Raw genomic sequence first — 17,894 nt, forward strand, 5'->3', positions numbered from 1 at the left:
AATCCAATCGGTTGGTGGTACCAATTCTGTCGACATTCAATAGAAACAAACGTAATACAGCTGATTGCATTAAGGACATTCAACAACATGAGAAAAATAGAGATCTACAAATGCATTCTCACAAAACTTAGAACAACCATTGCATTTAGCCTTAAACCGTTTTAATCTTAAACTAAGATTGAATCATGATAACATGATTTAACATTCAACAACACATTGAGGCACATAGCATATTAACACTCTTGGTGTTGAAAAATGTTGAGTAGAAGCTTTTTTTTGGAAGATGAAAGTACCGACATTTCCATTTTTCTTTCACTCGATGTATCCTGGTATATTGATAAAAAGCAAGTAGCATAATTCACTGAGTATTGCAGCTGTTATGTTTAGTTAATGCATGTTCGTGTTCAAAGAGTGCTAGATCAGTTTGAAATAAAAGGATTAGAGGTTCTGCGCGTGAATTACCCCTGGGAGAGACAGCTAAACGGTGCCAAATAAATGAAATCAGATCCTATAAGAGAAAGAGCGCTCTTAATTGTACTCCATTGATTTTTGTACCGTGTTCATATTGAAATATTTATTGCGTATGGTATAGAACATAATACCAAAAAGACAAAAATATTTGGTAATGTAAATGGTTGCAAAGATTCCAATCTGAATCATTGTTTGAAATCATAGGGTAATGACATGTGATACCCTGACCGAAAATTCATTACTTCTATTTTATGAAGAGATTGGTTTTCTTTTTCACAACTAGGAAAGATTAATGGCATTGCTTGACAAAAAACAGCCACTATCTTTGAAGCAATCAAACGCAATATAGTTGCTATTGAATCGTGTACGTTGGTGTGGACCGTTCTAAGCGGCGGCGCTCCGAGGGATTCACATCCTAGCGCTAATAGTAGATCACGTGATACACTTAAGCTCGTGTATACGTCACTTGGACGTTTAGTAGTAAGACTAGCGCGCGAATCAGTACCTCCATCAAATGAGTGAAATGCACTCATCTAAGCACATTAATTGTACGCTGGGTGTCACACCAGGACGATATATCTCGATACTATTGCGCCACAAAAACCACCACCAAAACGGATTTCTATTATTACGCATTTGCTATTGGACTTTATTATTGTGATGTAATACGACTATTATAACACTGTTCTTTGATGGTTCTATTACCGTCCACTATGGGCGACTTAGATGGTTGTCCAAAGTCTACATCGAAGTACTCTTTCAAGTCTGTTTTAATGCAACTATGTAAAACCTGTGTGCTCCTGTTTTTAGCAGGTAAGTAGCACGATATATTTTACAATGAATGAAATTCTAGATATGATATATTATAGGATGGCCACAGGGAGTTTATACCATCGATTTGACTTTTTTTTAAGATTCTATAAGTTGCTGTGTTATTATTTACTATTTGCGTCATATGGCAGAGAGATACTAGTTGAAGTTCGCAACGGAAATGAATGGTAGACATTTTATACTCACTTCACCCAATAGTGCCTGCTGCGTGCTGAGCTACCGATAATATGCTTATGGTGTTGCATCGCTGTAATGAGTTGACTTCAAACCAAGCCTCCTCATAAAATGTTCAAGATGTGTGAATGAAAATAATAAGGCACTCCTTACCGACCACGCCATGAATCAGTAATACATTATTAGCTAAGGATGACTGATTGTGACTACTTATTGATGAACTTAAGTCGCTTTGGGCTGACCCAACTTTATACACACCTATTACATACTTGTTAAGAGATTCTTTTTTTCTCTTTTGGGGGATATGTTGAAGCTATACTTAATCCGAAACATCGGAAAAACAGATGAAGTGTAACGTCATTGTATTTCAAGGGAGAGTTAACAAAACAAAAAAATCAAGAGACTTTAATTACATCTTGGCGTAATATTTGATAATCAAACTGAAGTCCCATGGAGTTTACAACCACGAGGCGCGTGTTGGTTTCATGATATTACCGTCATCTTCTTTTGGCGGAATCACACGAGAGTGTCTTCCGTTCCCGTTTTTCGTTCTATATAGATGCACTTACTCCTCTCGGCAAAATACGTGGTTGCAAAAAAGGGAGAGTAAAATTAGCAATTAGAGAATGGAAGTAAATCAAATTACTTTCATAGAGCTAATTGCATGTAATAAAGAAACTAGTTTTGAAATAATATAAGATGTATGTCTGACCTAGTAAACTAGTTTTCATTACATTTTACCAAACCGTTCTGATGAGTCTTATACTGGTCTAACATACTGCAATGCTTTGGCATGTTTTTGAGTGTGATGCTTTGTAGTAATTTCCGGGGTATCCTGGCATAATGGCTACAGGCATTATCTATACTCAGTTACTGATATGTCGAGTTAATATACCCAGTCTAGAGTTAAACCTATGCAGGTAATCTAGATTGTTCGACATACAAATTGCATTCACATCACTAAATAAGCGCTTCTTGAGTTGAGAGAGAAAAAAGTGAATGTACTCCATATGGCTTTTGTAGTCTTTGTTTCTTAGGAAATGATGAAGTAGGCCTCGGGTAATGAATATGCGAATCAGCAGTATACAACATGAATTATTTTCTCAATACTTACCCAACCACAAGGAACGATTAAAGTACCATAGTAGATCTTTATGTAATATTCACATTGGCTCGTTATTAAAGTCTGAGCTGTTTGCCATATGTTTTGCGTTTTTGCCGACCTCTGATTTGAACTCATTTAAAAACCACATTAAAGACAAACCAATACTGCATCCATTTTAGATTTTCTCAAACGTAAATAACGTTCAGTTATAATGCATTTTTGCTATGACCTCACATTGCTTAATATATATCTTAGCAATCCGTGTTCCGATAATTATATAAATTCCACTGTGGTGATTTCTTAGATAAAGAGCAGTATAATAGAATTTTACCTGCAATTACTGCTAGGGTTGTTATTTATAGACATCGCATACTAAGTTATCCTAACCTCGATATACGAATGGAATATCTGCGCACATTAGTGCTCAGAAATACAGAGTATTTCATTGAAATTGACGGACGTTTTGACATACTAAGAAAATATACCATATCAAAGTAAACGTACTTCATTGTACACATAAATAGCCGAGCACAAAAATTGAAAAATGAGACATGTTCAGATTGTGAATGTACCGTCTGCGCTGGTGGACGTATGAACCAATGGATAAATAACATTCTGTTCAGATTTATTAAATAAGTACCAGTAATATATTGATTTATGTTTTGGTTCATACATAGGTTGCAATTTATAAACAGACATAACACACTGCTGTACACGGTGCAAGGGATTACTTGTGTTTGATGTGTCTATGGGAGAATTGGTTAAGGGTCCATAAAATGCTTCTATATTAAAGCCAGACAAACGTTTAAGTGGGCACAAATCCATGCCTAGGATAGTGTATACTGCACACCATATATAAAAGTTAGCAAATATAATTTGTCAAGTATTTCCCCCCTTAGCGCTCACCTTGGCAAAAATAGGGAAATAGTTAAACATCCCATACTAAAAACATATGCCAATGCACCGATATTAGATGCGTGGCAATAGTATTCAACTAACGTTCCCCCTGGCTTTTCCCTTCTAGAATTTTTCGCATTTAAGACCATGAATACCGGGTAATGCATAGCAAAAAGCTATTTATGTGTATGGTTTTTTTTCTATTTGAATGCGAACCAAGGTTAATCGAATTACCTTTTGCATACAAAACTACCGAAGAGTCGACATCATTGTGCGTAAGAAAAACAAAGCGTATTTTGATTCCATTTTTGATAGTTGTTTTTCAACTTGACTTGTGTGTTCTTAACATAAATTCATATACACACATCCAAAAACTTAATAATCTTCAGCAAACATTGCAACTTCTTAAAAGCAAAATTATCATTTTACGGATGCCATCATCATATTGACGTATATAATCAAAATAAACGTACTTCATCGTATAAAGAATTCGTCAATCCACAAATATTAAAAATAGAGACATGTTCAGATGTAGTGATATTGTATCGTTTGCACAGATAGCTGTCTGATGCAATGGATAAATATTATTCTTTTCAGATTGATTCAGTATAAAGTACCGGTAATGTTTTGGTATGTGTTTTGGTTCATGCAAATATACATAGGTTGCAATTTATAAACATACATAACACACTAAACACGGGTCAGGGGATAACATTTTGTTGATATATATACTTGTCTATGCGAGAATTTGTTAAGGGTTCATACAACACTTCAATAAAATGTGTGAGTAGATATAATTGTTATTTATTTGTCGTGGTATAAAGAGGAACATTTTATTTCGGTGGTTGAAAACACGCAAGGAAATCCATGACTATAACAGTGAGTATAATTCTGTACATATTGCACACAACATATAAAATAGCAAATATAATTTGTCAAGTATTTCCCCGCCCTTAGCGCTCACCTTGGTAAAAATAGGGAAATGGTTAAACATCCCATACTAAAGACGAATGCCAATGCACCGATATTACATGCGTGGCAATAGTATTCAACTAACGTTCCCCCTGGCTTTCGCCTTCTAGAATTTTTCACATTTAAGACCATGAATACCGGGTAATGCATAGCAAAAAGCTATTTATATGTATGTTATTTTTTCTATTTGGATGCGAACCAAGGTTAATCGAATTACCTTTTGCATACAAACTACTTAAGAGTCGAAATTATTGTGCGTAAGAGAAACAAAGTGTATTTTGATTCCATTTTTGATAGTTGTTTTTCAACTTGACTTGTGTGTTCTTAACATAAATTCATATACACACAGTCAAAAACTTAATAATCTTCAGCAAACATTGCAACTTCTTAAAAGCAACATTATCATTTTACGGATGCCATCATCATATTGACGTATATAATCAAAATAAACGTACTTCATCGTATAAAGAATTCGTCAATCCACAAATATTAAAAATAGAGACATGTTCAGATGTAGTGATATTGTATCGTTTGCACAGATAGCTGTCTGATGCAATGGATAAATATTATTCTTTTCAGATTGATTCAGTATAAAGTACCGGTAATGTTTTGGTATGTGTTTTGGTTCATGCAAATATACATAGGTTGCAATTTATAAACATACATAACACACTAAACACGGGTCAAGGGATAACATTTTGTATATATATTTGTCTATGCGAGAATTTATTAAGGGTTCATACAACACTTCAATAAAATGTGTGAGTAGATATAATTGTTATTTATTTGTCGTGGTAAGAGGAACATTTTATTTCGGTGGTTGAAAACACGCAAGGAAATCCAGGAATGCATAGCAAAAAGCTATTTATGTGTATGTTATTTTTTCTATTTGGATGCGAACCAAGGTTAATCGAATTACCTTTTACATACAAAACTACCGAAGAGTCGACATCATTGTGCGTAAGAAAAACAAAGCGTATTTTGATTCCATTTTTGATAGTTGTTTTCAACTTGACTTGTGTGTTCTTAACATAAATTCATATACACACAGTCAAAAACTCAATTATCTTCAGCAAACATTACAACTTCTTAAAAGCAAAATTATCATTTTACGGATGCCATCATCATATTGACGTATATAATCAAAATAAACGTACTTCATCGTATAAAGAATTCGTCAATCCACAAATATTAAAAATAGAGACATGTTCAGATGTAGTGATATTGTATCGTTTGCACAGATAGCTGTCTGATGCAATGGATAAATATTATTCTCTTCAGATTTATTCAGTATAAAATACCGGTAATGTTTTGGTATGTGTTTTGGTTCATGCAAATATACATAGGTTGCAATTTATAAACATACATAACGCACTAAAGACGGGTCAAGGGATAACAGTTTGTATATATACTTGTCTATGCTAGAATTTGTTAATTGTTCATACAACACTTCAATACAATGTGTGAGTAGATATAATTGTTATTTATTTGTCGTGGTAAGAGGAACATTTTATTTCGGTGGTTGAAAACACGCAAGGAAATCCAGGAATGCATAGCAAAAAGCTATTTATGTGTATGTTATTTTTTCTATTTGGATGCGAACCAAGGTTAATCGAATTACCTTTTACATACAAAACTACCGAAGAGTCGACATCATTGTGCGTAAGAAAAACAAAGCGTATTTTGATTCCATTTTTGATAGTTGTTTTTCAACTTGACTTGTGTGTTCTTAACATAAATTCATATACACACAGTCAAAAACTCAATTATCTTCAGCAAACATTACAACTTCTTAAAAGCAAAATTATCATTTTACGGATGCCATCATCATATTGACGTATATAATCAAAATAAACGTACTTCATCGTATAAAGAATTCGTCAATCCACAAATATTAAAAATAGAGACATGTTCAGATGTAGTGATATTGTATCGTTTGCACAGATAGCTGTCTGATGCAATGGATAAATATTATTCTCTTCAGATTTATTCAGTATAAAATACCGGTAATGTTTTGGTATGTGTTTTGGTTCATGCAAATATACATAGGTTGCAATTTATAAACATACATAACGCACTAAAGACGGGTCAAGGGATAACAGTTTGTATATATACTTGTCTATGCTAGAATTTGTTAATTGTTCATACAACACTTCAATACAATGTGTGAGTAGATATAATTGTTATTTATTTGTCGTGGTAAGAGGAACATTTTATTTCGGTGGTTGTAAACACGCACGGAAATCCATGACTATAACAGTGAGTATAATTCTGTACATATTGCACACAACATATAAAATAGCAAATATAATTTGTCAAGTATTTCCCCGCCCTTAGCGCTCACCTTGGTAAAAATAGGGAAATGGTTAAACATCCCATACTAAAGACGAATGCCAATGCACCGATATTAGATGCGTGCTAATAGTATTCAACTAACGTTCCCCCTGGCTTTTCCCTTTTAGAATTTTTCGCATTTAAGACCATGAATACCGGGTAATGCATAGCAAAAAGCTATTTATGTGTATGTTATTTTTTCTATTTGGATGCGAACCAAGGTTAATCGAATTACCTTTTGCATTCAAAACTACCTAAGAGTCGACATCATTGTGCGTAAGAAAGGCGAAGTATATTTTGATTTGCTTCCATTTTTGATACTTGAGTTTTTTCAACTTGATTTTGTGCTCTAAACATAAATTCATATACACATAGTCAAAAGCTCAATCATCTTAAGCAAACCTATTACTCAAAAATCGTAATTATTTTCTCATTTTATGGAAGCTATCATCATTTAGATTTTACATAATGCAAATAAATGTACTTCATCGTACAAAGACTGGCCGTCCACAAAAATTACAAATTGAGATTTTGGCTGTGCTATCGTACAGTCTACCAAGGTGGCTGCCTGACCCAGCGGATCAATACCATTCTGTTAAAATTGATTAAGTACGTACCAGCAATGTTTTGGTTTTGTGTTTTGGTTCATGCAAATATACATGGTTCGTAATTTACCAACAGACATAACACACGTTGCAAGGGATTATATTTTGTTGATATACTTGTCTGTGCGATCCATAAAATACTGCTATAAACCAAACACGCGTTTATGTGAGCACAAATACTTGTTATTTATGTATCGTAGTGTATGCAATACTTTATTTCCGTCATTTAAAACACGTAAGGAAATACATGACCATAAAAGTGAATATAATTTTGTATATACTGTACACAACATATAAGTCAGCAAATGTAATCTGTCAACTATTTCCCCCCTTAGCGCTCACCTTGGCAAAAATAGGAAAATATTTAAACATCCCATACTAAAAACATATGCCAATGTACCGATATTAGATGCGCAGTAATAGTATTCAACTAAAGTTCCCCCTGGCTTTTCCCTACTAAAATTTTTCACATGTAAGAACATGAATACCAGGTAATGCTATTTATGTATGATATTTTTTCTATTTGTATGCCAACCAAGGTTAATCGAATTAACCTTTACATTCAAAACTACCCATTATTGTGCGCAAGAGAAGCACGATATAGTTTGATTTGCTACCATTTTGACAGTCGTACTTTTAACTTGATTTTGTATACTATACATAAATTCATATACAGATGTTCAAAAACTCAATCATATTTGCAAATATACTTGTCAAAAGGGTGTATTTCTTGCTCATTTTACGGATGCTATCATCGGGTTGACTATGGACCACAATGGCCTCATTCCTGTGGCACAGTTCAATAACCTCAATTAAACGATTATAGTGCAAAATTTGAACTCAAATTACAGAGTATGAGTTTTTGTACTCAAATTGTCAACGGTCATTCATTGATTAATGTATTTGGGTTATAGAACTGTGCCCTGATAGATGAACATGTTGTGGATCCTAGTGAGATGTCCGACTAAAATGCCTCATTGTCAGTATTAACTATAATTGTTTTAGCGAATATTGTAGTCAGAACCGCCATTCACACTTACTAAGTGGGTGTTGAAGTAACTAAATTTATAATAAATTCACCGGGCCAAATAAATCAAAAGTGTACGGATGTGTCTTATATTCCATTTATATCAAACATATCGTCAACCTTTCAAAATCACCAGTAATTTTCGGAAGACATTTTTTTTCGTTACGTATAATGTGTTCATAGCATGAGCTTTTTGGCCAAATAAATCAAAAGTGTACGAATGGGTCATATATTCCATTGATATCAAATATATCAATGTTTTAATCACCTTCAAAAACACCAGTAATTTTCGGAACGTATAATTATGTATCATCGAGTAGATTTTGTTACCGTGCTCATATCATGAGTTTTCAAGATTCTGGAAATATTTCTGGATTTGAAATAGTCTTTCAGTATAGTATTAATGACAGCCAGACCCGATTTGACAAGCTTATGAGAAGAAAAAACTTACAAACTTACAAAAACTACAAACTACTTGTTGGTCCAATATTTTTGTAAGGAGAGTGCATTACATGCATCAACCTCTCAGTACAAGTGCATGATGTTTTCAAATATCGCTCTCAATAATTAATACGCAGTGATTAACTTATAAGTGTCATTAGAAACACAAAAAACATTGTGTAATTTGCTTACTCTAATCAAACGTTGTCTATGTACAACAATTTACAGCAGTTTCCGTTTATTTTGACTTGGCCCGCATATAGACATTTTTAACAATAGACACAGAAAAGAAAAAGTTGCAGGAATTGAGTTACAAATGCAATTTGTTACTTCAAATTGACCGTGAAAGAGCGTGAAACCTTGCCTTTTAAATCATGAGGAAAATTAAGTTAAAATATCACATGTTATGATTAACGTTATTGTTGAAGGTCATGGTACACTTATTGTTCAACTCTATATTTAAACTTACGACCTGCCAATCATTTGGAATGAATTACGCCGCGTTTTATATGATATCAAGCTTGATAAAAATAACGCCACGGTGGTTAACATTTGAATGATATGCATTACATTTTAGATAAACTAGGAAAACGCCTGTCAATTTGACAGTAAATGGTGTGATAGTAGTGTTTACTGTAGAAGCAAAAGATCATTACTAATTCAAGTAGGTGTAAATGTTTAATCAGATTTCCATAATCGTGTCTAAAGGGAGGTCGAAATTTACAAGTGTTAGAAATTGTGAGGGATAGTTCATGGTTTCGGACGGTGTGGACACTCTTGGAGTGTCTCACTTGGAAAGTCATATATACGAGTGTCCGACACCATAAATTGTCAGGCAGTCTAAACACGGGTATTTTTCGTTTTAATTTCATTAAATATTCTGTCCCGCTTTACGGATACAGGTTAACAGTCTGTAGTCCGAACATCCGATTAGGGTTGTTATAAACCACAGTTCTTACCCTAACCCTAACCTATAATCTAAGCCCTACACCTATGTGCAAAGACCTTTCACAATGCCCGATGTGGCGCAGTTTATGGCGTGAACATGATGTCGGTTTCTAAATTGATAATTGAATCACGTCATCCTCGCATCAGCACCTCATTCACCGATTAATCTGCGTGGTGTCACTGCGATAGGTCTTTGCAATTATAATCACAAGCCTAACCCTAACTAATACTGACTAACCACAGCCTAACACTATCCCAGACACTGACCATATTCCTAACCATGACCTTTAATCTAAGACCTAATCCTAACCCTATTCCTGTCATCTGATTGGCTTAAAGTGTGGTCATTAAAATATCTATGCCCTCAAAATTAACTATGCCCTGGGCTTGGAAATGAACTATTGACCGGTGTCTACGCATGCGCAATCGCAACATCCACGTACATTCATTCGGTATATAAAATAAATATTAACTGGCGGGTATTTTTAAAGTGGGTTTTATCTAACCCCTCCTGGGATGGTTCCCGTGGCGTATTATACACTATAAGATAAATGGTAGCTTTTTGAAGTCATATTTCAAGACTTTTGACATTGTGATGATATGAGAGCTCTTGATACAGATTTCAGGATCTCTATAGGGTTTTCATTCGTACATAATGTTGTCTATGTACGAATGAAACACCCTGGGACTATAATTTTAACCATGCCCCTTATAGCAGTCAATATTTTGTATACTATAATCGTAAACCTAATCCCAAATACTGACTCTGACAACATTCTTACGCTATCCCAAACACTTACCCTAACACTAACCATTTTTGTGTCTGCATTCGGTTAAAAGCTCTCAGTTGTTGGCTTTTTTAGAAGCAAACAAAACGGTGTGTTTTTGTTTATCACGTTTCACACTCACCTAGGCAGACCCATGCACCAATAAGCTAGACATGACTAACACACATGATTTCTCACGACCAAATGTTTATTTATATTACCAAACGCCTTCTGGAACGAACGGATATGCGTTATTGTTCTAACAAATATTCTATCACCGGTTCTTACTCAATTCAATATAAAATATGTCTCAAATGATTATCTTCAGAGTGTTGAAGAAGGGTTGGAGCCCGATATTACCGTTGAATACCCTCGTCCACAAACTAACTCACCACATACCATGCCCCAAACATGCACAAACTTATAATGTGACCCATCATATCGAAATACCATGTGGATAAGAGCTAGATATTATATAAACGGCTCTTATGTGTAAGATCAAATAAAGTTAGCAAAGCAGTAAATGGTAAGGTCAGATTTTACATTTTTGACGACCATGACGACATGCGTTTTAATACATTGGGTCGCATATTACGGTAAGGGCGGTTTCTGTATTTGATAGCATCCCATCTGACCAATCAGAAGACTGAATAAGCCTCAAACAAACTGAAACGAATCCGCTTATTGGCTAATCTCCACAAAATGTTTAACATTTACAATGGGAGTTACAATAGAAAATCAGAAAAACGGAACTAAGAGCAGTAACACAAGTACACAAAGCAAAACAATAATATGCTTGAAACAATGACACTGCCCCTATGGAAGTTATCTAGCTTAGCCTACTTTTGTTAAACAAATAGGGCTTTAAATCTCATTTACTGTCTGAACTATCATCATATTATCAATTTTCGAAATTGCAATAATTAGATTATTTCCGATGTGACCCGATTCTTGTATACAGGGTGTATCAAAATGATTGGTACCGGGCTATGTGACATTTTCAAAAATATATCAAAAATATAAAATTGCTAATTAATATAGTTTTTGTACTATAAATAGAAATGAACATATGTTAACTTATTGATCTATTAATCTGAAGTTGATAGGTTGATGCATCTGGGAGCTATTGTCATTTAAACGAAGAACCACGTAATCATGGTTTTACTTACACAACACAAGATGAATAGGTTCACTGCTTGAACTATTTATTGCATACATGCTCTTCAAGATCTCACCTCAGTCTACATAACATAAATTGCTTTACACACTCTTTTAGAAGATAGTTCCTGAAGTCCCTGACTTACGACTCTGGCAGTGTGAGATGAAGCCCTATCTTGAAAGAATTTAACACCTGAGATGGATCCATTCTGTAACTGCCCATATCAAATTTTGAAGCATTGTAAGTTATAGTATGTTTGCATGGGATCCCGGGCATGGGATACGCCTTGCTCATGGAAACTGTCTTCTACATCTTCTCTGCACTTCTCCATAGCTTCGTGTCAACCAGTGATGCTTTACTATGAATGCACACTGCAGTGAGGAATACTGTGGAGCCATTCCAATAAATTTTACCAGGTCTAAAATAACCTACACTGTTTACAGTCTGTAGCTATTCTGCCACACCATCTACTTAGTAATCTCAATACTACAATTTAAATTACCGCCCTGGAAGGTGTTGATACACAAACTTCTGTCACCCCACCTAGATTATCCAAGTCAATAGTATTACTGTCAACCAATAAATATTGATTAGAACATTTATATATATCATGAATGAAGAAATAGACAAGAAAAATATTAAACATTCCATGATTTTCAACATATCATTCTCTCAAGGTATTTGTAGTAAAATAGAGCTTTGAAAATGGTGCGCTACTGATCCAGCGTTACGATGAAACATGTAAAAACACCTACTTTCCTTTAGAATCATGTAACTTCTAAACAGAATGTGCTATCTTTATGATCTAAAATTCTTAGAGAAGATAAAACTACTATAATGACAAATATTTAAACAAATAACTCCAAACTGGCACAAAAAGTAGTAAAAAAATTCGGCAAAAAATGAGAAGTCTTCGGTACCAATCATTTTGATACACCCTGTATCCACAATATCTAATGGGTTATTCCAAACAAAATCCACGCACCCTCAATGGAAGATATGTCCTTAATCTTACACATTGTGAATGTGAATTTCATGTAAAGGGTAACATAAATAGTGACAGCTTTACAGCTTTATGGGTGCACACCAGTAAATAGCCTACATTGACTTTCTGTACAAACAGGGTCCGGGAAAACGTCATTTTTTTGACTTCAGAGCGACTCAGCTCTTCAAAACTTACTCTTTCTGCAAGTTGAAGGTCAGCTGAAGACATCTAGTCCAGAGAAATCATACGGAGTCCAGCGTTTTTTTTCAGGAAATTGCCCACTAGATCACCCTATATAAAATACAGCTTACGGCGACTCACAAATAGCTTGGTGTTTCTGAAATGTAACACATTTTGAAAGCTTAGCCAAATCTTCATAAAAGGTCGGATCCTGCTCATTTTTCACAGACAATATATTTCCCAGGCCTAAATTAGGATTTAATATGAATCAGGGCCTAATGGTTTGTTTTAAGCCTTTCCTAATCTATTCTATTCAGTCTTCTTGCACGTTTCCTCGTTTTAAACACTGTAACTTTTCAAAAAAGACATAGGAGATTCCTATTTACTGGTGTGCACTCTAAAGAATTTTTAGGTTTACATGTTTATATAATATATCATAAATTTGGTACAGGTAAACATAATTAGACTGGTTTGGTTACATTTTGAGGGCTTTTTACTATGCAAATAAGCTAATTTACATTGTATCATTTTTAGCCCTTTTGCTATCTACTGCTGATAGCAATGACAAAATTACACACTTAAATAGCTTGATGCACTGTAACATTTATACACTTAATTGTTCATTTACAAATGTTTTTATACACTGAATGATAGAAAAATTGTATTAAAATATTGCTTGAATTCAAAAACAAATATCTGAATCTATTTTCTGTGTATTTTTTGTTTATTTGTTTACTTATAGAGTGGGGGGTGTCCAATGAAGGGACTTGGGCATTTTTGTACACATACTTTGAGGAGTCTATTCAAGCTACATTGTTTTTCTTTTATGAATGATATGTCCCTCTTAATAAAATGTATTGATTTTTATCTTGAAAACATGAATACCTAGCACCTTATGATATTGATTGCCCTAATTAGCATAGCCATTGACCAATGACAAGGCTCGATTTTAATAAAGTCCTTGTGGGAACTTCAATTTGGGTATAGATGAAAGCCCAGTTACTGATTACCCATCATCTGTACAAGTTTAATTTCAACTTTATTTATCGATACATGTAATATGGGGCGTCTTGGCCATGGGTGGAAGAAGAAACAAGAAAAAAAAAAAAAAAAAGGAGTGAAATCGTGGAGTGCAAATCTGAAATTGGGGGACTCCAAGCCTAAAGAGCTGAAAATAAAAAGGTTAAAGAGACTATCTCACCAGGAATTCCAGAGATCGTTCAAGCTAAATGTTCACAATGAATGGATACCACAAGCATCAGAGCTCCTGGACACTTCAGATGCCAATGTTGCAGTTGGTGCAGTTCTTCGACCCCAAACTCATGAAACTTCTCAGGTTGAAAAAATGCTGCAAGACAAAAAAGAAACAGAACCTGTCAGTGGCTATGTAGAAGTACATTTGACTACATGCATAAATGCTATACAAGACTGTGTAACTGAACATAACTTGATAAACCCAAAGTGTGAAGGTCGGCTGATGACACCAGGCAACTTGTTCACCAAATGGGGAGTGAGTGGAATCATCAGGGTGAAATGCGACTCATGTAATTACATATCCAGCAAGCAGAAACTATACCGCGAGCTGTCTAATCCGGGTGTCAGAGGTAGAAAGACTGCCGAGCCAAATAGGAGTCTTGCTGTTGGGCTCATCAACACCAGCATTGCTGCTACAGGTGCTCAGCGTCTTTTAAGTGCAATGAACAAACCAGTACCATGTGCATCGGCCCTGCAGAGTCAACTGAATGAAGTCGGTAGAAAAGTTCGCGAATGTAACGAGGAAAACATGGGCGAGCACAGATTTCAGCTGCAGAACATCCTTGAAAATGGAGGTTTTCCTCGCGACACGCCGATCCCTGCAGAAGCCGACAGACAGTACAACAATCCACTGAGAAACTCGCGTGGCAACACGCCATTCGCTCCAGCCACACAAACTCGCGATGTGCTTGCTGAAAATTTAACGCCTCAGAAAAAAATCATTGCTTTCAATCATGAAAACAAACTTTGCAAGATCGGTGAATGTGCTCGACGCAGAGGTGTCGAAGTTGACTGCCCTGGACATGAAGGCTGCACCGCGACATTGTCTGTTGAAGAAAATGCTGGCGACGAAAAGCGCGGCGGTAGGAAGTTGGCATCAATTCTGACCAGTGGCTCACATCCCATTACTGTCGATAAACTGTGCACCGATGCCGATGGCCGGATGGCAGAGGGGTTTGGTGACGAGATGAAATCTAAACAAGGCGTAACAACTGAGCACTACTTAGATACTGTACATCTGAACAGAGCTGTGGCAAAAGCCATATCGCGGGCGCGAATCACTCCGCAACTTGTAACTGAGCATCTGTGCAAATCTAAAGAGCACAGGCAGGCAATCAACAGATTAGCCGACAGCATAGCTTGGCGCGCCGAGCGCGAGGTAAGGGCCGCAAATCAGAAGTTTGGCAATCGCAAAGATTTGGCGGCTCAGTCAATCACTGCTGCCATACCAGCTCTAATAAAGTGTTACGAGGATAAACACAATCTGTGCAGAAAGTATTCCCTTGTATGTGATGGTGAAAAGTGCGTACATGAATACATACCAAAGTTTGCTCGCGGTGCATACAGGTTTTCACCGAGCGACACCGAAGTGCTGGCCGTCATCTTGAGAAAGCGCATGGGCAAGGAGGCAACGCGCAAAACTCGATATTCTTTAACAACACAGAAAGCAGAGTCTGTCAACCACGCATTTGCCAAGACAAACCCCAAGCACTCGATGACTTGTTCGCGCAACGGGGTCAATCGTGACCACAGTGCGATCCATATGGTAAACAATGCAATTGGAGACTCAATTCTGATAAAAGCAAAAGCTTGCAATGTTCCTCTGGCACCAAATTCACCAGCTCTCTCTACTTTACATCACATGAACAGGCGCCAGTCTTATTTCCGCATCCGCGCAAGCTCTTCTAGATACAGCAGTCGACGTGCAGCTCAACGACGAAACAGATATCACTTGTATGACACTGTGCGTAATGAAAGTTTCTATTTGAAATCACAATTAGATCCAAAGTAACAATGTTGGTGAATTTAGCATCATTTTAAGCTTTACTTTCTTTAAAAACTTTCAAAAATCCCATTATCAAATACCGTATTCGTTCCATTAACTGCCCATGCCCCTATAAGCCCCCAGTGACTTTAAAACAATCAAAGAAACAAACAATGATATTATTAACTGTCAATGCAAATCTGGAACATGGTCCGAAACATATCATGGTGCACTGATGATGATGATGATGGATGGATGGATGGTTGAAAATTTTGGCCATTTTTTATTTACGCAAAATATGTAAACAATGTAAAAATAAGCGCCATCCCAATGACTTTGTTAAGCGCCACAGGCGGTTAATGGAAAGAATGCGGTATATTGTACGCCTACTATCTCCCCCAATATACATTGCTTGTGAAATTAGGCCGACATTGAGAGTGGGATTTTAAAATTGTGTTAGAGAAGCACTTGCAGCATAACTAAAGAGCATTTTATAGGCCTACATGCATGTATAAGAGAGTTGCAAAAAAGTACATCATTTTTCAAATTGTTACTGGATGCAGTGTAGTTGGCTGCAAGTGCTTCACATAGCCACTGAGTGAGACTCTCACCTTCATAAAATACAATGTTTGTACACACCATGTCCCAAGCATTTCTCCTCCTTAGGACAGCGATTCCTTCGCAGATTTACATGGTGTGGTTCGTGGGACAGATGTCCGGGGTTGACACAGAGCCTCTGATGACAACGGTGAGAAATTTCGTTCGACAGTTCAGACTCTCTCTTTCTTTTGAAAGCCATGTAAGAAGCTCTGTGTGCACTCACCCAGACACTGTCCCCTCCAATTGTCAAATGGACTCTGCCATAACCACATGCATTGGTGCACCCATCCCATTCCCAGCAACCTTTTCCGAACGCATTCTTGTTTTGAATTTGCCGCTCAATCCTCTGTTGCAGATTCTCAAAGAAGAGTGCAGGGACGTTGATTTCCTTGGCCATGTCAGTATCTCTATGTGCAAACAAACATTAAAACAAACAAATTGCATAAGCATGTAAGCAGAAAATACACGAAGTATATTTAGTCGTCAAAATGCAGGGAACAAATCATTTTTACATGCTTTTGAATAGAGATTTAGGGTTTAGGATTAGGGATTAGGATCAGGATTAGGGTTAGGATTAGGCCAGGGTTAGGATTAGGATTAGGGTTAGGATAAGGTTTTAGGATCAGGGTTGGATTTAGGATCAGGGTTTTATAAGATCGGACGGAACATGTTAAAGCTTACCAAAAATGGTCATGTAATTTTAAGCTTTCCTAATTCCCATGCGATAACAACTTCCAAATCACACAGACGCACCCCTACACATGCTCGGAATACACAAAGGTGGAATTGATTTTCTCAAGCTTTTGCTGTTCTATGCTAGCGCAGCCATGCCTGCTGTGCCAAATTTGGAAGCCTTGCCTTGCAATTGCATGGCATTGCCTGTGTACGATCGGCTCGCATAGAATGACAGATCTGGCACCAAATGATCCCAGGCCAGGATGCCTTATTTGTACACAAAACTTACCTCGATACTACCCCAATAGTAATAAATCACCAGGTTTATATGCTAAACAGCCAAACTATCACCAAATTGATATGCCAGACTGTCCAGACAGTCACTTGTAGCTTAATTTTGAAGAATCTTATCGATAACAGATTTTAAATCACGAAAAGTTCGTGATAGTAGGTCAAAAGGTCAAAATGTACAGGGTGCACACCAGTAAATAGCCTACATTGACTTTCTGTACAAACAGGGTCCGGGAAAACGTCATTTTTTTGACTTCAGAGCGACTCAGCTCTTCAAAACTTACTCTTTCTGCAAGTTGAAGGTCAGCTGAAGACATCTAGTCCAGAGAAATCATACGGAGTCCAGCGTTTTTTTTCAGGAAATTGCCCACTAGATCACCCTATATAAAATACAGCTTACGGCGACTCACAAA

General features: G+C 36.3%; 1 protein-coding gene and 1 long non-coding RNA gene across 2 annotated transcripts in view; one reads left to right on the forward strand and one right to left on the reverse strand.

Annotated features, from left to right (window-relative positions):
• Window positions 1-906: 906 nt before the first annotated feature.
• The window catches only part of LOC140162433 (neuronal acetylcholine receptor subunit alpha-10-like), a 310,611-nt gene continuing 293,623 nt past the window's right edge, over window positions 907-17,894 (forward strand). The window contains exon 1 of the mRNA XM_072185661.1: window positions 907-1,284. Coding sequence (XP_072041762.1) covers window positions 1,164-1,284 — 121 coding nt within the window. The 5' untranslated portion in view covers window positions 907-1,163. The remainder of the gene's footprint in view (window positions 1,285-17,894) is intronic.
• LOC140162431 (uncharacterized) lies at window positions 12,811-16,900 on the reverse strand. Its single transcript, XR_011860281.1, has 3 exons — window positions 16,527-16,900; window positions 14,098-14,244; window positions 12,811-13,053 (listed from the first exon to the last, which is right to left on the reverse strand). It is a non-coding gene; the product is annotated as an uncharacterized lncRNA (long non-coding RNA).

The sequence above is a fragment of the Amphiura filiformis genome, chromosome 10 (assembly GCF_039555335.1).
Source record: "Amphiura filiformis chromosome 10, Afil_fr2py, whole genome shotgun sequence".
Classification (NCBI taxonomy): Eukaryota; Metazoa; Echinodermata; class Ophiuroidea; order Amphilepidida; family Amphiuridae; genus Amphiura; species Amphiura filiformis.